General features: G+C 39.1%; 1 protein-coding gene across 1 annotated transcript; it reads left to right on the forward strand.

The window, feature by feature from the left end:
- Nucleotides 1–9,014: 9,014 nt before the first annotated feature.
- Nucleotides 9,015–20,654, forward strand: LOC118808118 (gap junction gamma-1 protein-like). The gene is made up of 4 exons (XM_036570556.1): nucleotides 9,015–9,243; nucleotides 14,779–15,261; nucleotides 17,083–17,785; nucleotides 18,440–20,654. The coding sequence occupies exons 2-4, from the start codon at nucleotides 14,809–14,811 to the stop codon at nucleotides 18,451–18,453; spliced, it is 1,170 nt and encodes a 389-aa protein (XP_036426449.1). The 5' UTR covers nucleotides 9,015–9,243; nucleotides 14,779–14,808; the 3' UTR covers nucleotides 18,454–20,654.
- Nucleotides 20,655–21,018: the final 364 nt, after the last annotated feature.

Here is a 21,018-nt window from a genome sequence, read left to right on the forward strand (position 1 = left end):
AAGTGTAACAGTGGTGTTGAATGTCCTCCATTTGTACATTTGTAGTGGATCGTTGAAGTCAGAAATAGCAAATAATTTTCGGAGAGCCTTAGAAATCTCATTTGACTGAGATATGGTATGCACTAACTAATGATGTTTCTAAATAGGGTACACCCTTAAAAAGATGGTTCTTCAAGGTTTCTTAGTAAAGACAATGGTGCTACATTCCTGAACATTCAAAGACCATTTACATGCTTAAAGGGTTCTTTGCACTGTGAAATGGTTCTTCAGATGTAACACCAAAAAGGGTTCTTCTATTGTTACAAGCTTGACAATGAAACAATAGCAGAACCCTTTGTGCTATATAGAACCTGTGTAGAAATTTAAAAATATTTGAACACATCAGTAAAATCACATTAATGATGTATTAACCTACTGATACAGGCAACTACCACAACAAATGGAAGCGCATAAGTAAACAAAGAGTAAAGCAGTAAATTGACCTTGACTTTGAGAAATGCACCATATCAATGAAACAAAGATACTGGAGGGTTGGGAAATAACTCACTGTAGACCTCTGCCCTTCACACAGTTTGCCTTGTCTTAGAACTCTCTGTACCCCAAGGTCAGGCTCAGATAATGTATCTTAAGTATCCTATTGTACCTTTTGCTGAGTAGATCTACAGTAGTTAAGGGGACATTCAGAGATGCATTTCAGAGAAAGCTGCTCATTTAATAGTTTGTTAAAGCATCACTGAAAAATGTATTATTGTACCATGCATATACATACATTCTTTGTGTGTTCTTTTTATTGTTGCAGATGTAGATGGATGATATCCTCCTCCGTTATTGTAGGCTTCAACATATAAGTCTCAAAGTTCCTGTCCTGTCCCTGCAAGCAAACATCTTTTTCCACATATACAGCCAACTCCAAAAGTATTGGCACCCCTCAAGAAACTGAGCGAAAACAATTACATAAAATAAAAAGCACATATGATGAGTTGAACGTTCCTCAAAATTGTTTGGAGAAATTGCTTATTTTACTTTAAGAATAGTGTATCCTTTCAAAATATATTTTATTGCTCATAGTCTCCGGGAATTCCATTGTGGTCTATGACCATTTTTTCCTAGGATAGATTTGAGGTCACACATATGAAAAATCCCTCTGTCATCCATCAACATGGTTAGAGATCCATCAATATCATTTACAAGTACAAGTACATCATCTACAAGTTCTTTGGTACTTGCCAATACCAACACCATAATGAATAATTAACTTAGAATACAGTAATTGTTAGTGTAGGTGTTAGTGTAAATGAGTGTAATGTACCAGCTAAATCATTAAAATCTTAATTTTAAATAAAGTAAATTAGCTAATGTAAACTACCTTGGATTGATTAGCATTGCAGTGGAGAAGTGTGGGTTTTGTTCCACATCAGTAAGATGCTTCTGTAAAACTGTAAGTAAAGTACATTTCATAGTTTTGATCCTCATCAGTCTTTTTCATTGAACATCTGAACAGCCTCCGAAGACAGCTCTGTCTATGGACAATTTTCAATAAAGTTATTTTATTCAAAACAACACGGTTTCCCTCGAGTACTGAGAAAACATGCTGAGAAACATATCTATAGCAGCTTTGCTAACTTGTGTCACACTGTGCACTGAAATTAAAACCAGGCGGTGATGTACATAGGTAGGACAGTATGATCTTTCTACAGCCTGTTGTACAAAGGTAATTTTAAAAGATCAACATATTAATGTTTATACCTCACAATTCTATTCAGTCAAACTGCGTCCACTTGAAAACTAAAATCACAGTACAGGGTGATTTTAAAAGAATTATCTGATTTCAAAATTATTTATTTCACTTGTAAATCATTACAGAAAAATGCAGTACATTGTAAATGGTTTAAGTGAGCATAAAGTTTATTATGTAATTTTACAAGTGCTCAATATGACCTGCTCCAGCTGTACAGACAACATCAACACCATAGTCAAATTCATCCCATACTCGATAGAGCAAGTCGGGTGTCACTGTACTCACGGCTCTTTCAGTGTGATTTCAGAGATCATCCAGTGTTGTGGAACCAACGACGAATGCTCTGAGCTGTTGGAGGTTCACTGGCGACAAATATCATGTTGCACAGCTATGATGGATTCACTCTTATTGAAGTGGAGAACGCAAAACACTTCCTGCACCTCGCAGAGTGAAGGGAGCCATTTTGAAAAGCATGAAACAGTTGAAATCTTTGCCAGGAAGAAGATGTGTAACCATACTGCCCCTACGTACAGTGAGAAGGATGGAAAAAGAGGACCCCAAAGATGATATAATGGTATAATGAATGCAAGATAATGACACCAAACACACATCAAAATCCACACTATTGGTTGCTGGAGCACAAAATCAAACTTTTGCAATGGCCCTCTCAATCTCCAGATTTGTGCCTAATTGAAAACCTGTGGTGTATTTTGAAGTGGGCAGCACACAAGTAAGGCCTCAAGAATATCAAGCAACTGGAAGTGTTCTGCATGAAGGAGTGGTCCAAGATCCCTCAACAAGTGTCCTCCAACCTTGTTAAGCAGTACAGAAATGGGCTCAGTTCTGTTATGTCTCACCAGGGAATATTGCCAACATTTTTTTTTTCAAAATAAAAAGTGCTACCAAAAAGAAAATTATTTGGTTCCAAAACACAGTGTAAAAATAAAACAAATATGCAGTTTAACCATTTGTTCAAGCCCGAGATATCACTCATAACATGTCTGCTTTATTACATATATAGATTTTAGCGCATTTAATGCCAAGAATTCTAGAGTTGACTGTAAAGGAAAAGAATTAATAGTGCAGGTTAAGATGGCATATCGGTGTCAATGAATTTCAGTATCAGGCCAATTTCAGCAGAAAATGTTTGTTTGGGTATTGGAAGGGAAAAACAGACATAATAGAAAACATTATTTTTCTAATAAAATCAGTATTAATCATAATATAGCACTGATATTTCTTGTATGTATAAAGCCCACTCCCAACAATGTATAAAAAAAACATTCTTGGATGCAGTCTAGACTGCATTTTAGAATGAAACCCTTCAAATCTATAGTTAATAGATACTAACTCACATTGTGTGGTGTGATGTGATGTTGTTAGCTGCGAATTTCTACGTTATGGTAGGTCGTGCTGTCCCGGCATCTGCAAACAAAGATTCATCCATCAGACTGCCAGATATTGAAACATGATTCATCACTTCAGAGAATGTTTCCAAGTCCAGTTGCAACATGCTTTATACTCTCCAGCCAACACTTGGCATTGCGCATAGTGCCCTTAGGCTTTTGTGCAGCTGCTCAGCATTGGAAACTCATTTCATGAAGCTCACGACATGCAGTTCTTGTGCTGATGTTGCTTCCAGAGACAGTTTGTAACTCTGTAGTAAAAGATGCAACAGAGGACAGGCAATTTTTTGCACTACATGCATCAGCACTTCAGCTCTACCTGCTCTGTGAGTTTGCATGGTGTAACCCTGGCCCTAGCTGTTGTTGCTTCTAGATGGTTCCATTTAACAATAAAAGCACTTACAGTTGATTGGGGCAGATTTAGCAGGGCAGAAATTTTCTAAACAGACTTGGCAATGGTGGCATCCTATGACACTGCCACATTTAAAGTGTCTCTTCACTATGACCCATGCTACTTCCAGTGTTTGTCTATTGAGACTGCATGGCTGTGTACTTGATTTTACACACCTGTTACACACCTGCAATGAGTGTGGCTGAAACACCTGAACTCCACAGCCTAATTAGGAGCAATGTCGACATACTTTTTCGCCATACAGCATAGATGTGCCCCATTACACAGTGCTACAAAGCAGAAAGATTGAGGTTAGCACATGCTTCTTCTGAATCACATGAAACCATTTAATTTTTTGAACTGCCAGACAGCTTAACATGCTAGGAGGAGAATGCTAAGTGCCCAATTTTCTTACATAAGCTAACAGATTCTGGCGATTTGCTAGCATCGTGTTGAATGATAGAGGAAGCAAGGCCATCATTCCCACTCACAAAGAGGAGTGGCAGTTATACTCTCTTGGACTCTCAGTTATGGATGGCTGTGCTATCACCAGGGCTTGAACTCAAATGTTCCGATGATGGGGCAAAATAGGGCAGTGTTTCTTGGGGCCTGGCTAAAAGTCCACACTTGCAGTTTGTGTTCACGTATTTTCAAATTTAGCAGAAGTTCAAAAGCATTGTGAGTACAAGTGTGCGAATATGTATGTATCTTTGTGGGACAAGTAGTTGAAGACATTCTCACAATGTTAACATTCTTCAGTGTGATCAATGCATTGAACTGAGGACATATACACAGACATATGCAAAAGTTTATATATATGTAGTTTATATATATATATATGTATATATATATATATATATATATTCAATGTGTTTAACTCAGCAAATAAATAGAAAATGAGCTAAAACTTGCAGAAAAATGCAGAATTTAAGCTTGTTCATAGTGAAGAGCCTGTTAACCTCTAAACTATGTAATGTGGCTGGGGGTGTTCAAACTTCTGTATACAACTCTACATAGCCCAATACCACTTCATTGTGCTTTTGTCTGTTTCAGAAATGGGACAAGCTGGAATGCTTATGAACATATCACATTAGCACATAAACATACACACAACTACATAAAACTGCAAGTGTGATCTTTGGAACAGGGAGGTTAAGTGGTAGTGGTGGTGGTGATGGGGTTCAGCTATTCACTGCTTCACCAGTTCATCACAAAATAATCAAGCCCTTGATGAGATGGATCAGGTGTGTTAAAACAGTGGACCACAAAGAAAGCCAATCAGAGTAGTCTGATGGGAAATTGTGCATTGTAAAGGATATTGCCGAGTCAGAATTGCTCACCAGTGTTGGTAATAGTTACCAGACTTCTAAAGGCTATCCCACAGAAAACTACCATATGAAATGATCACAAATACACTGCAATCTTAGCCTGAAATATCTTTTTTGCAGTGCATGGCTGAGGGGTACATTTAGGGTGTTTTAAGGCAACAAAACTTGTTTGGATTTAGGACTGAATTTACATTATCAGCATTACATATAAAAACACGTAGGTTCACTGACGGCTGATTGTATGAGATCACGTTGCGCTCAGCTACACTATAAGGAGCTGTACTACTCTGATTATTCTTCAGGTTTACGTTTCTCTTTTCCCCCAGAAGCCACATGAATCTAAAGCAGGCACTTACAGTAAGCCTAGGCTCTCAGCTCTTCGACAGTTCAGCCAATGCATACTTCTTTGACATCTTTAGTGCCAATAAATCAGGATGTTGGCTCTAATGAGGCTGTTATTAGGTTAATATAGTATCATCGTTTTGTTGGGGTCTGGCTGGTTTGGCTTCCGTTCCTGGGGGGTGAAATTTGATAATCTTGTAGTGGGTCTACTGTGCACTGTAATATTTGTTGGCCCTCACAAGAAACACTAAAGGGAGCAATCAGCTGAAACCCTCCAGTTTTCTTGCTTTGCCTTTACTGCAGCTACTATTACTCAATTAAGATTTGATCATTTGATTTAAAAATTACTTAATAAAATGTACCTTCTCAAAGAACTGGCAATGATTAGATGGGAGTCGGCATGGTGACGATGGAGCACATTTTAAATGTTCCACTGGTCTCTCCTACAGTAAGAAACAGAGTCTGACAAACATGTATTTACCTGCCACACAGTGTATTTAATGATTTATTTATTTATTTTTAAAGTTTTCTAGTTCATCTTTTTCCAGTAAAGTATTTTGGAGTTTTTGTATGGTGTGCATTGTTTGTTATTTTTCAGTTAAAGATGATTTCAAAGATTTTTCAAAGGTTCTGCATAATCAAATCTTTAAGATATGAAGAAAGTCATTCAGAGTGGTTTGATGCGAAATGCTCTATTCTAGAGAAACCTACTGAATCAGAATTGCTCACAGTGGTGGTGACGGGAACCAGACGTCTGAAGAGTCTTATGGCAACTTAAGATTAATTGTTCTATTTTATTGTTCTCTCAGGACTCTTTTGAAGCTCATGACACTTAAACAATTTATTCAATAATGTCCAAATTGATGCCAACCAGTTCCTCAGTATTGTCCAGACAGAGACAGTAAGCAGGCCCTGTTTTTCCTCCAGATGTCCTTATTGATTCGACAAATAAGGTACAGGTCTGTTTGGGCACCGCTCTTCCAAAGAACAGTCTACAGGCTTGGGAAAAGTATTTTCACACTTTGCATGGAATTATGAAACACAGTACACTCGTCTGGTGGAACCCCGAGCTTTCTAAGGCAGTTTGATAAAGTACATGGACTTCTGAGTGCAGTAGGCAATGTTCTTTAGAGCCATCCAGCATTACTGGCAGCCTTGAATAATTTCACCTCACGGAAGGGGTGCATTTCTCGCATATTTTTTCAGCGTAAGCTCAAGCTCATAAACAAGACATTTTTTTCATGGCCATCTTGCTCATATATCTACCTGCCTGCTCCTGTTTTGCTTTATTTCACTGAGACAAATCACTTCCAAGTGGGTGGAAGTCATCCGACACAAGCGCATATGGTAAACATTTCTGCCTTTGGCACCTAAGCCACTTTCCGGGCCTCCCCTCTCTAACAATAGCAGACTGTTTACAACTGAAGTCAACTGTGATACAAAGGTGGTTGCATAAGAGTCTTCATAAGCAGGTGTAAACAGTAAGCACAGAATAAGCTTCCTATTCACTCACAGCTTATAGTAATTTTTCTGAAGCTTAACATCACACAAGTTTGGTTTTAAGCAATGATGTCAGGCTTTTCATACCTTTAAATGACATAAATACTGTCATATATTACACAGATCAGCAGCTAAATGTTTTCTGCTGCTGTGTGAATTACACTATGGCAGCAGAAAAGATCAGCTTCATCACTAATATAAGGTTTATTATAATGTTCCAAAATGATGAAAATGGTTCATTTGGAATTAATTATTAATTGCATTAAAGATAAATTCTAAATGTCTGCATAACCAAATCATTCACATGTAAACAAAGTCTTTGAGTGATTTGAAATGAAATGCTCCATTCTAGAAAAAACTGAGAATCTGTCAGAGTATCTTCACAGCGGTTGTGATAGGAACCAGACAGTGCCCAGTGCTTTTAAAAACAAGTTATTACATGAAAACGCTATCAACACACTACCTGATGCCTGTGATTCCACTTATCCTTAGACTACTATTTATTGATATAAATTAAGATAGTTCACATAATGTCACTTGTTTGCCTTTAAGTTGTATAGTGTGACATTGTGAAACCTTATTTTAAAATAAGGTTTAAGTTCAGAAAATATTTTTCAAAAGTCTTTCATGGTGGAAAGGTACATGCAGGGTGTTCTAAGGCAAAATACACTATATGGACAAAAGTACTGGGACACCCCTCCCATTGAGTTCACGTGTTTCAGTCACACTCATTGCTAACAGGTGGATTAAATTAAGCACATAGCTTTGCAGTCTCGACAGACACTGGCAGTAAAATGACTTGTACTGATGAGCTCAGTGACTTTTGGCACTTACATAGGATGCCACCTTCGCCATAAGTCAGTTTGTGAAAGTTCTGTCTGGCTAGATCTTCCCCTGTCAACTGTAAGTGCTATTATTGTGTAATGGAAACTAAGTAGCAGATCATGCAGACTCAAAGGGCTGCTGAGTGCTAGTGCACAGTGCATATCCTCTGTTGAATTACTCACTAAAGAGTTCAAAATTTCTTCTGGAGGCAACATCAGCAAAAGAACTGCATGTTAGGAGCTTCACAAAATGGGTTTCCATGTCCGAACAGCTACACACAAGCCTAAGATCAAAATGCATAATGCCAAGCGTCGGATGGAGTGGTGTAAAGCACACTACCACTGGACTCTGGAGCAATAGAAACATATTCTGTGGAATGATGAATCACTCTTCTCTATCTGGCAGTCTAATAGACTAGCCTGGGTTGGTGAATGCCAGGAGAATGTTACCTGCTTGACTGCATTGTGCCAACTGTAAAGTTTTGTAAAGGAGGAATAATGCTATGGGGCTGTTTTTCAGGGGTTGGGCTAGGCCCCTTAGTTCCAGTGAAGGGAAATCTTAATGCTTCCGCATACCAAGACATTTTGAACAATTTTATGATTCCAACTTGCACAGAGATTGCTAGCCAGGCCCTCTCACCCAACATCAGTGTCTGACCTCACAAATGCTCTTCTGGGTGAATGAGCAAAAATTCTCACAGACACACTCCAAAATCTTGTAGAAAGCTTCCCAGAAGAGTGGAAGCTGTTATAGCTGCAAAGTGGGGACCAACTCCATATTAATGCCTATGGATTTAGAATGGGATGTCATAAAAGCTCCTGTGGGCGTAATGTGTGTAATAAGGTGTCCCAATGCTTTTGTCCATATAGTGTAGTATCGAGAGAGCATTTGTTTCATACTTTCATACTACTGTTTTACCATCATCAATATTACCTATAAAAATCAGAAAACACGTCTAGGTTCACTGGCTCTTTAAGATGGCAAATTAAATACCTAGATTGTCTAGACATTCCAACCCATGGTTCCTCTCAGCACCACAGTAAAGAATTCTGAATCAGTAGTCTATGTTTATCTAGAATGCATCATTTCACATGAAACCACTCTCAGTGTTTTACGTCTAAATGATCTAATTATGTAGAAATTTTGCAACATTGATGGAATCATCCTTTAATAGCATTTAAAGTGTCAGTTCTAAAATTAGCACTACAGAAACATAGCAGCCACTACAGAAATGCAATGCAATCATTAGGTACCAACTAATGGATTCCTGTAGCCACTTCTCGCTTTTGTAGGTCAGAAGTGCACAGCAACCTGAACACTGTTCCAGCCTTACACAGCATGACTTAAAATATAATTTACAGTGTAAAAAAAAAACAACAACAGAAAATCCTGCGGAGAGATTTTGAGTTTAAAGCACTAGCAGAACTGCTAGCCTCGGAGCTGTGTTACGTCGGGGAGGGGGAGGAGAAGGAGGAGGAGGAGGACGGCTGGAGGAATTTGGGGAAGGTTGCCCCTTCTTCTCTGTCTCTCATATACCGACGAGGATGGAGAGGTCACATGATTCAACTTCAACACACCGACTGGGTTATTAGAGAAAGGGGGGCAGATGGTGAGAAACGAGCAAACGTTATACCACCGGGATATTTTGTAAAGCGCCGAAGAGTCTCACCTTGGCTAACCGCAGAGAGCAGGACACGTTAGTGGCTTTCTAAGGTAGGTAGGTAGGTAGGTAGGTTTGTCTGCGGTGAGCGCTTTTAAACCGTAAACACAGAGTGTGTGTGTGTGTGTGTGTGTGTGTGTGTGTGTGTGTGTGTGTGTGTGTGTGTGTCTGTCTGTCTGTCTGTCTGTCTGTCTGTCTGTCTGTCTGTCTCTGTATGTGTAAGTCTGTTTAGACCGGACTCACACTGCGGTTTTCAAGCAAATTGTTCCCGTGGCAAAGTGCTGAGGGGCCTTACAAACTCAGAGGTAAAGTTCGTTGAGAATTACGACTAGAAAGTGAGCTGCCATATGTTGTCAGTGAATTCACATTTGGCTAACAGCTCACCGGCGTTTCTTGCTAAAGTTCATGTTAGGTGTTGCATGATGTCAATTTCTGTCGAATATTTGCCAAAGGCACAGAAAAAGTGTTTTCTGATTGGATTTAGCTTTAACTACCGCCTTAAACTAGCTACACTTAGGTCACTTTACAGAAGAGACATTTTTTTTGAGATTGAGACTAAATTATGTTAAGTCATAAATTATTTTTTCTTATTTTTTTATCTACGTAACTAGTCAATTTTAGCTTGTTTATTTATTTATTTTTTTTTGAGGACTTTTATCGCAGAGCAGCTAGCCGTCACAGAGTAACTACCTTTTGTAGTCTCTCAGGCTTGTTCAGGTAGACTAACGCCTTTGTCATTACACTAATTCATTTACAATATTTATTCATGTAAATTAATATTGATCATATAGCTGATGTCACTTGTGTACTTTTACGTTGACAGTGTGATATTATGACAACGCTTTTGCGGAGCATTCCTTGCCAAAATCTCTGGTTTTCTCCATCACTGATAACAGATTCTGGACACTATTTAAGGTGGTATAAATTAATGTTGCTTTTTTCCCAAAAATATTCATATACTGCAAAGAAAAATACATTTATAATACTACCCAGTATTAAACTCAACAGCATGTGGTGTGTTTTCAGTATTACCATACATTTTACAGGCCCTGTTAAACGTAAATAAATACATACAGTAACCGATACAGTAACTTCAGCTTCTGTTGAGAAATGAAAAGACCCCATATAACTCATATAACCAGTGAAATAGACCACTTCTTTCATGATCCAGGCCCGTTCAACATTCAAGATCCATAATATGACCAGAAACTTTTTTCAAGTTTTTCAAGAAGCAGTCCCTAGAGATCTGCAACTGATAGCAAGTGTCACACCCTGCATTGAAGCTGAAGTTTCCAGTATTTAACTGCTTGTATTGTCCAAGCTGTCTGTGGGAGCCTATTTTTTTCTGACTTTGCAGATCTTGTGGTGATTAGTAATTTAGTTTTACCAGATTCATTTGTCTTTCACCTGTTTTTCATGATGTGGCAAAAGGGTTTAGGTTTCAGTAAATCCAAACGCATGTTGGGTAATGCTTGTAACATCACATTCCAAATCCCAGGTTGTAACTGAGCTGAAGAATGACTGTCTGACCGTGACTGATACTTTCTTTTGAATTTGCTAAAACCTGTATAGTCTGAATAAAACACAAACCTGATATGGCAGGTTTTGGTCTCATGTTTGTGGTTTTTTTTTATGTACATGTCCGCTCACATGTTTTCTGCACTGAGACACTGGGTTCTTGAGACATTTGCCTCCCTTATCCACGATTATGGTTACTGGATCTGGGGGTCATGGTGAGCCTATGTGGCTGCAGCAGTAACCCTGGGTTACCTGTTTGCACAGCAGTTTACGAAGAGTTTGTTGGAACTGAGTCTTTAGAATGAATTTCCTCACTTCTCTCACCACACTGTGAAATATTTATGTGTTAACTCGTTTAGTGAGCTTCACCCTTTCTTGAGCACAGAGTCTTCTCCGTCTTCTCCATTTCTGCTCTGTGTTAGCGGCCTGCCATGACTTGCCGGCCCTGTCTTTGAAGCTGCTGTCTGCTCACAAAGTAACTGATGTTGACCTCGGGGGTGGGGTTGGAAGGGGCCTGTTAAAAGTAGCTTCTCCTCAGCACTTCAACCCCAGGACATACCTGACAGCACTCATTTGCCGCTTTATAGCTGCGTCCTTTTTCTCCAGTATACATAAATGCGAGCTATCTGTTCCCAGTTTCCTAGAGTTACTGGAAAACAGTTGCTGTCATGAGTTGGTCACATTTCTAGTTTGCAGTAGTAAATCTTGGCCTGGAATGTATTTTTGTTTTTCCTTTTATTTATTTTTGTGCACTGTTGTTACAAATCATGTATTCTTAATTTGCATCCATATTTGGGTGATATTCTTCTTTTTTTTAATTTCCTAATAGATGATATTATCATTCATATTAAAATAAAAAACAGATGTTATAAAGGCCTAATTTGACTCCTGAATTTACAGTTTGGCCACAACTATTTTTTTTACAGGGTCTGCTGACAGACAGTTGTGCCTCAAGCATCAAGTATCTTCACTTTTGTCATTTTTCAGCTTTTATCATAATTTGAAAATGCCTGTTGACCTTTTACATTATGTAGAAAGTACCAAAAGTGGCCCAAAAATGACCTGGGAAAAAAGTCTCCATTGAGTTCCATTGACTTATATTAAAAGTAAAGTAAGTTTTTTCCTTCTCCTGTCAAGTTACTATTTTGGAGATTCAATGTTTTGTTCTGACAACAGCTATTTGTTTAAATATCTTGGAAAGCAGCGTTCTCCACTATGCAAAACCTTACCATATCCTATGCAGTGAATCACCTGCATGCTGTGAAGAAGCAGCATTGCCGATCACAGTTATGTTGCAAATGCAGTCTCCTTGGACAAAAGTGATGTTGCATCACACCCAAGCCTATTTCAAGAAAGGTTGAGTGTTTATCCCTGCTTCAGAGCAACAGTCAAAACCACTGTTAGAACTGTAAGAAGTCATACAGGTGCAGTGAATTGAGTAGATATTATTTTATGGAAGTGTGACCTGAGTTTGTACTAAAGCAGAATACCAGGGACGTACTCTTACTCTCTTTGTGACTCATGGTATTTATTGTATTTATTTATATATACTATATATGGTATTTATTTATTGTCTTTAACCTCCTGTGGTTGGAGGCGTTTTTGTAGGCTCTGAAGGGGTGGCTTTCTGACACGTTTCAGACAGATTGCAGAATTGCATGATAACAATCAAAGTAGTTTGCTTTTACTATCACAGAAATGCTCCAGCAGAGGTTTTCTGTATGCTTGTCAAGGCACTGGCTTGTTTGATGTGTGCTGAAAACTGGATGTTGTGACATGTCTCTTTCCAGCATGTTGCAGTGTGGCCAGTTGTTTTCTGAGTTGGAACATTCCAGCAGGCACCTGCTCAGGAGATAATCATATTTAATGAGCAAATTGATATGCCAGGCCACAATCTGCGCTTTCTGTCTGGATTTTAAAGATAAACATTGGAAAGGAGCTACAGACAGAATTTGATAAGTGAATGTTGCTGAGACATGCATATTTTGGTTTAGGGCTGGGTATAAGGCTAGACATAGGGGTGTCATAGAGTTCAGACATCTTTAGCTTTGCAGTATGGGCTGGTTTGAAGGACAAAAATTAGGCTCGGACTAAACACCAGTGTCAGTGGGGAAACCAGCCATATGTGTCCAAAAGTTTCTAGACATCTGCTTATCTAATGTTTTCTCTGAAATCTAAGGTATCAATAGGGAGTCCCCCCCCCCTCCCCCTCCCCCAGTAACAGCCTCTACTCTTCTGCGAAGGCTTTACGTTGGATAATTAGTTTTGGATCATAGATGTCACTCCATCTCGTCCCTAAGGTATTAATGATGGTGTTTCGTCACTCTGGAGAATGCAATTTCATTGCTCCACGACCCAGTACTGGGGGGATTTGTATCCCTCTTGTTGATGCTTGGCATTGGTGAAGTTCATGTGCAGCTGATCCAGAGCATCTCATTCTATTGGCAGTGCTTTTTTATGGAGGTATACATGTGTGTGTGCATGTGAATCCCTGCGTCAGCAATAGATGCACTGGATATTTTTGTAAATGGTGCATGTAAAATCCATAAAAGCTGTGATAGGAAAATACTGCTCTTGTCACTGTGGATAACTTTAGAGAGGTGTGTGCAGTAACAATCACCTGGCCAGTGAAATGAACCACATGAGTCCCATTGCTTTTGTGTTGCTGCAATGCCATCTAATGGTCAGATGAGTCATTATTTGTTAAGGTCTTGTAACTATTTGCACATTTGAATTATTAGCTGCATGTTACTGGTTTTGAAATACGTTTGGAATAAGGTGTGACCTCCAGCCACTCAAGGAAGAAAAAAAGGCATTGTGGCTGCTTAGTCTGCACAAGAAACCTTCGCTACTTGCTTTGAAAGTAATTGTAAAGTTGCTTTGTCTTAATGAAGTCAGAGTTTAATGGAAAAAAAACTTTTATCTAGCGACATCATTCTTGGAGACCTCCCACCCACCCCGATCATATTATTATCAGAAAAAGTGTAATAAATGCTATGGTGCTAAGTGCTAAATGCTAAGACAATAAATCGATAAAAGACTATAGAGAAAATGTATTATTATTATTATTATTATTATTATTAGTAGTAGTAGTAGTAGTAGTAGTAGTAGTAGTAGTATTACAAATTATATTAGACTGTATGTGAAAATAAAATAAATAAATAAATTCTACATGCTCATGGGTTGGCTTGGGAGCCCTAAGCAACTGTTTATATGACCTATAGCAAGAAATAGTCCTGTAAATTGTTTATAGCTCTCATTTGAATGATTAGGTATTCATTATCTTCATGGATATCCATTGTGAGACAGATTTTAGGGTATACGTGTGTGTGTGTGTGTGTGTGTGTGTGTGTGTGTGTGTGTGTGTGTATATACATAATTTTACAAGTGCTCAATATGACCTCCTCCAGACAACATCAATGCGATAGTCAAATTCAACCCATACTCGATTGAGCATTGTCACTGTACTCACGGCTCTTTCAATGTGATTTCGGAGATCATCCAGTGTTGTTGGGAGTGGTGGCACATAAACCGAATCCTTAACGTACCCCCACAAAAAAAGTCACACGGCGTGAGATCTGGTGATGCTGGTGACCTTTTTCTTGGAACTGTTGGTACCAGTGACGCATGCTCTGAGCTGTTGGATGTTCACTGCCATACTGACAGTCAAAAACTCTATGACCCCTTCTTTCAATTGGTATGTGATTAGTTCCTAGGTTGTAAAAATATGGCATTTTGAAATCGGATGAATCTTTCTGAATCACGCTGTGTATAATTCCACACTGCATGGGCAAAAGTATTGGGACAATTACACATTACACATATTTATAAAAAAAAACAATGAAGTTCATAAGGTAAAGCATCAAATATTGTGTATTTGTACCATTTTAATATGGTCAAAGAGAATTTACTAATAAATGCTTTGTGTTTTTGTTAAGATTTTACATACTGTCCCAACGTTTTTGGAACTGGGTTTGTAAAAGGCATTCTTTAGACTATAATGCTTTATTTGTGGTATGTCTCACTGATTTTTCTTATGCTCTCATGCTTTTCTTTTCACTTTTTCTCAGAGCTGACTGGTCCCTGGTCACAGTGGCAGCATGAGTTGGAGCTTTTTAACACGCCTGTTAGATGAGATCTCTGACCATTCCACCTTTGTGGGGAAGATCTGGCTCACGCTCCTCATCGTCTTCCGGATTGTTCTGACGGTGGTGGGTGGTGAAACCATCTACCATGATGAGCAGAGTAAATTCGTATGTAACACTGCGCAGCCTGGGTGTGAGAATGTGTGCTACGATGCCTTCGCACCACTCTCCCATGTTCGATTCTGGGTCTTCCAAATCATCATGATCACCACACCCTCCATCATGTATCTAGGCTTCGCCATGCACAAGATCGCTCGCATGAATGATGATGACTACCTGCCACGGAAGCGCAAACGGATACCCTTGGTGCACCGTGGTGCTAACCATGACTATGAAGAGGCAGATGAGGTGGGTGAGGAGGTGCCCATGATAACGGAGGAGATCGAGCCACCTGAGAAGGACAAGAAGGTAGGGTTGGGATGTGAATATTGATATTAAAATCGAAATGGTGAATCACAAATAGCCCAAATTGGTTTGTCTTTGTAGGTTCTGAGCTTCAGCAAAGAAGTAACATAATGCAGAGAGTGGTAAAAACATTAGTAAGCGTTTTCTCATCCTCAAAACATGTATATACAGGTAGGGCTGAGAGATTAATCATTTTTACATTGAAATTGCAATTTGAAAGACTGCAGTTCCTCAAAATAGCCACGTTTACATGAAGCCTAATAATCTGTTAATAATCTGACTAATAGCTCGATCGGAATGGAATACGTCAATGTATACACTTCAATCGGAATAGTCTTGTCCGATTGAGGCCATTCGGAATACAATTTCTATCCGATTGAACGAGATGGGTAATCCTGTAAACAATCCGCTAAATAGAAGAATAATAACTATGTAAACGCCTGTATCCGATTACATTTGCAGTCGTAACGTGTAAGTACGTTCTGTGCATGTTAGTTCGTGTCATAACAAAAGTTTATAACGTTCAATATGGCGGGAGCGGAAACTGGTCTGCAGAGGAGACGAAGTTAATGCTTTAAACTTTAAAAGATGGCGGTGAGACGGGCGTCCAGCTTATGTGCCTCAGAACACAATGTCTTCCGCTTGCCGCTTCCTTAATAAGTACATGTGAGGTACTTTTTCTGAGTCTGACAAATTTTTAAAACAATTAAAAACACAAACGCGCCAACTAAAAACTCATCTCACTCTGATTGGACTCACGCGATGTTCGCTGTTATGTTAACATTTACTTTAAGTGGTACTCCACGCATGCGTGTCATTTTGGATCGGATTACTTGTAATGCATATTTAAATGAAGATTTTCTATCAGATCGTTGAATGGAGTGAACATATAAACACCTCAGTCTTAATCTAATCGGAATGTATTCAATCAAATTGGCAAAAATCTTTGCATGTAAACATAGAACTGCAATTTTTATTATAGCTTACATTACATTACAGTATTGCCTTAGCAAGTTTTAAGTGGAGCAATGTAACCTAATAACACAGAGCTTGTGAACTTGTTGATTAATTAGACCAAATAGGAGCAACTGAACAGCTATATGATGTGTACATGACAGCACATTTGCAACTAACTGGCATTCTGGTAAAATACGTTCATTGTTCCAGCCTTAAGCCAGAAAACATGGATTTGCTGGTATTCATGGCCAAAAACAGGCCTGCACCTAATTTATAGGAAATAACCATTTAAATCGCAGTCACAGTATTGGTCAGAAAAATTGCAATTAGATATTTTATATGTGCAGTAATAGGAAGGAGCTGCTAGACTGTGTGCAACTGTTTGCACAAAACAGAAAAAAGTAACCTTTCCAGTTGAAGAGTTTCATTTTAAAATGCTGTTTATCAGTTTGTAACAGTTTTGGATATAACGAGTTTTTGAAAAGCCAATGTCACAGTTTGGTAATTCCCCTACTCCAGCACAATCCTGGAAATGTACCACACTGGAAAGTTCAGATCAAGCACACCTGGCCCTAATATTCAGATGCCCCTAAAGGCCTTCATTACCATTACCGATCAGATGTGTTAGAGGTTAGGGTTGGTGCTAAACTCTGCAGGGTTGTAGATCACCAGGATTGGGCACCCCTGCCCTTCTCAAACCTGGCAATTAACAGATGAGTTAAATCAACTGTGTTTGAGCAGGGAAAGCACCAAACTGTGCCGGACACCAGCCCTCTAGGACCAAAGTTGAATACCCCTGTTGTATTTTGTGGTGCAAAAATTGGATAATGATTATAAATTTGTGTTCATATCAATTACCCCTACAAGGCAACAGCTGAGTCCTGCAGCACCCCTGTGAAGCATGACGGGCGGAGGCGCATCCAGAGAGACGGCCTGATGAAAGTGTATGTGCTGCAGCTGGTGTCACGCGTTGCCTTCGAAGTGGCATTCCTCTTCGGACAGTACATTCTATATGGCTTCGAGGTAGCTCCCTCATACGTCTGCACCCGCAGCCCATGCCCACACACCGTGGACTGCTTTGTCTCACGGCCCACAGAGAAGACCATCTTCTTAATCATCATGTACGTGGTCAGCATGCTCTGCCTGCTGCTGACCATGCTGGAGATTCTGCATCTTGGCATCGGTGGCCTGAGGGACACATGCCGTGAGCAAGCCGCCCAGAGGCGCTCATTGTCTGGGCCTCCGCACACCACTGCCCTGTGCCACCGGCTGACCAGCGCCCCTCCGGGCTACCACACTACCCTGAAGAAGGACACCTCAAGCAGGCTGAAGGGAGAGTTCTGTGACTTGGGCGACTCGGGACGTGAGTCGCTGGGTGATCAGGCAGCCAGTCGGGACCTGGACCGTCTGCGGAGGCACCTGAAGATAGCGCAGCAGCACCTGGACCAGGCCTACCACAATGAAGAAGGGGGAGCATCGCGCAACAGCAGCCCAGAGTCTAACAGCACAGCGGCGGAGCAGAACCGACTCAACCTGGCCCAGGAGAAGCACGTCAGCGCTGCGGAGAAAGGTGCGTAGGACATAGGATCAGGCCTAGAACACCTGCTGGGTCATGTGAAAGAGGCCATTTAATGAAAAACCATTTGAAACAAAAAAATTCTCTGTACTGTGTAAACATTGTTAAAGGTCGATGTTCATATAGTCCATGTATGGAAACAAAGCTGAAAAAACAATTCTGAAATCCTTAATTGCAATGTTACAGCCATGAACAGTTTCCCCTTACTTCAAAAGTATTTAGTTAGCCAATACATGTTTGGTGTCCAAAACGTCTTTCGTTTCGCTCTGGAGCTATGAGGCTAATGTAGCTAACAATTAATGGAAGCTACTTATATCCTTAAGACTGTATAAACTACATGCTTAAAACAGTCTTAAAGCTACAGGAACAAAAACAGCCTGTTTTATTTCTAAGGGAATAAAAAAAAAAACTGGGAACATGGCCATGTAAAAATTAATATTGACTGGTTTGGTGCATAAAACCTCATGAAAGTTATGAAGAAAAAACATCAAACACAAGAAGTATGTGTATGGTGTTGTTTGACTATATTTTCAGTAACCTAAGTTGATCTTTTCTAGAGCTAAAGGACAATAGTTTGTTTTTTTTACTCTCATTTTGTAATTCAAATGTATTTGTAATATTTGTTTTATTTCCACTTTGCTTCCAAAGGGGTCCATGCTTGAAGCAAGTGCATTGCTGTTGTCTTGCCTCTCAGTCAATCAAAATGGCCTTCTATGGGACGGACTGCACATATCGGAGGGCAGTCATTGACACAAGTGATACTGAAGATGCGTGTGTGTGCGTGTGAATGCGCATGTGTTTGTATGTTTAGGAGAAAAATGTGCCTTTCAGTATTAAAGGGAGACTCCACTACTTCACACTGTCACGTTTATGTCTCATCTGCTCAGCGCAGGTGAATACTGCTTTATATGCTCTTTAGCAAAATGGTCCAAAGACCTCACTGAGACGCAATGGGGCAAAAATGGCATCAGTCAAGCAAAGAGAAGGTGCTTGAGTTTAAAACCGTTACCTGTTAAGATACTGGTTTTAACATGCCCTTGTCCACTTGACCTCTCCAGTCTACAATGTCACCTCTAGGGCAGTTCCATCATGCTCAAGTGTGCTGTGTTAGATTAACCCTCAGCTGGGCAAGGGACTGAGTGAATGTGTCAACCTCAGCAGCAGAACTCGCCCCAGAAATCATGGCAACCTGACGCATTTCCTATTTTTCAAACCCAAAAAATGGCACACAAAGCTGTTTACAAGCCAAATACTATAAAATGCTTAATATTCAAAACCATGACATTTGATTTGCTGAGCTTGGGGTTACAAACTACTCCATCTGTTACACTGCAAACTACTCTAGATAACAGCGAAAAAAGAAAGGTAATACACCACAGTAATACATCACAGTTAAACTTACAGCCAGACAAATTATTCACAAATGTATGTACACTATGCTTTGCATTGCAAAGTTTGCTTTGCTAGCCATTTAGGGCACTAAGGATAACCTAAAAACCGCTCTTTACTGTCCTTTTCTTCCTCCTATTGTAATGTAGGAGTGATGAATTAAAGTTAGCAGGGGCATGATTAAACTGGCTCATGATAATGCAAATAGGATTGGGTGTTATACATTTAGAATTTCCTGTGTCAAATAATAAATATGCTGTAGTCACATTCTTTGCCATGACAGAGAAGTAGTGGAATATCCTTTCAATGTTGTTTTCCAAGTTGCGATACAGACATGGATGCCATATTCTGTCAAAATGAGGCTGGTTTGTTTCTCAGCACATTGCCATAAGCCAAAACTTACCAAGTCTTCCACTTCATCATTCCAATATATGAAAGCTCTATTGGTGTAAATACTTAGCAAACAAGATCTGTAGTTTGTGGTTTGTAGTGTTTGTGTAAGGCTTTGTAATGTGTGCATGCGTGTATGAGAGGTAACTGTTCATTCCTCTTCTTTGTGGTACTTCACATCTTCCCAGGTTTGATGCTGGGTCATATCAGTGCCTTATGATCTTACAACAGTGACTGCACAGTAGGCTTCTGATCACGCTGTCTTTGTATGTGTTAACAATGAAACTAATAAGAATGCACATTTGAATAACATTACTGCCATTGACCAGATTTGGACAGTACTAAAAACCTGGAGAATGCTTGAATAATGTAAATTAAAATCTTTCATGCTGTTTAACTTTTGACCTAAAAGGTCTATTTTACATTCATCTGAATACATTGAACCAGTTGTTACATTCTATTCCATTTGTAATAAATTCTATACCTTAGTATCTGTTTTGGCTGTAGTACAAGTAGGAGAAGTATACTTTGAATGTGTTAATTTTGTAATTTAAATGATATAAATTAAAGAATAGAAATGAATGCATTTGTGCTGTTTTGATCTAATTGTCGCATTTGGTGAGTTGTCAGTTGTGACAACTCATCAAATCAGCTGTGACTTAACATGTTGTGCCTTAGCGTTTGTCTTTTTTGAAATCCATTTACTTCTAATATTGTCTTGGAATGAACGTACTAACATTTTTCAAACTCTGTGTCTTCAGTTCTGATTGTTTGGATGGATCTGCTCATCAGCACATTTTTCATCGTGGTAAAACTGGATTCAAAAAGATTACTGCATCTGAAAGGTTCAGCTGTGTAATTGTGGCATCTTTGTCATTTGTTCTGTGCCATTGTAGAAATGTGCTTTCAACTGGAAGATGTTCAGTCCTTCATGATTTTTATTTTTTTGCTTTATTGGTGACATGGTACAAAGTCAAAATCATTTCTGTACCATTTAGACAGATTCCTGTGCATTGATACATTTTGTAGTTATTGTCCTTGTTGTTTGCTTGCATTGAAAAATAAAATTGCATATTGATAACCAGTTGAGTAGTTTTTGTTTTTGCCTAAGTTAAAGGGTAACTTGGATGAACAATAATAATAATAATAATAATAATAATAATAATAATAATCAATACATTTGCACAGTATGTAATTAGTATAATCATAATGAATTGTCTTAGTTTATTGGAATGTAGTGGAATCAGAATCAAATTCCTACAAAATTTGTGTGGAGATGTCATTCAGAGTGGTTTGATGTGAAATGGTTCATATGGAGAAAAATACAGACTCTGATTTCTTAACAGTAGTGGTGATAGGAACCAGGGATTATGATCTACAAAATATAGCCATTTTATTTACTATCCAAACCACCAGTGAACCTACACAACATCTTGCATCATCATCTT

Source organism: Colossoma macropomum, unplaced genomic scaffold, assembly GCF_904425465.1.
Source record: "Colossoma macropomum unplaced genomic scaffold, Colossoma_macropomum, whole genome shotgun sequence".
NCBI classification, from domain to species: Eukaryota; Metazoa; Chordata; class Actinopteri; order Characiformes; family Serrasalmidae; genus Colossoma; species Colossoma macropomum.

Excerpts from the sequence above, each read along its gene's own strand:
- LOC118808118 (XM_036570556.1), top strand. The coding sequence starts at position 14,809 with ATGAGTTGGAGCTTTTTAACACGCCTGTTAGATGAGATCTCTGACCAT. Across the intron at positions 15,262-17,082 it reads CACCTGAGAAGGACAAGAAG|GCAACAGCTGAGTCCTGCAG; the intron begins GTAGGGTTGGGA and ends TACCCCTACAAG.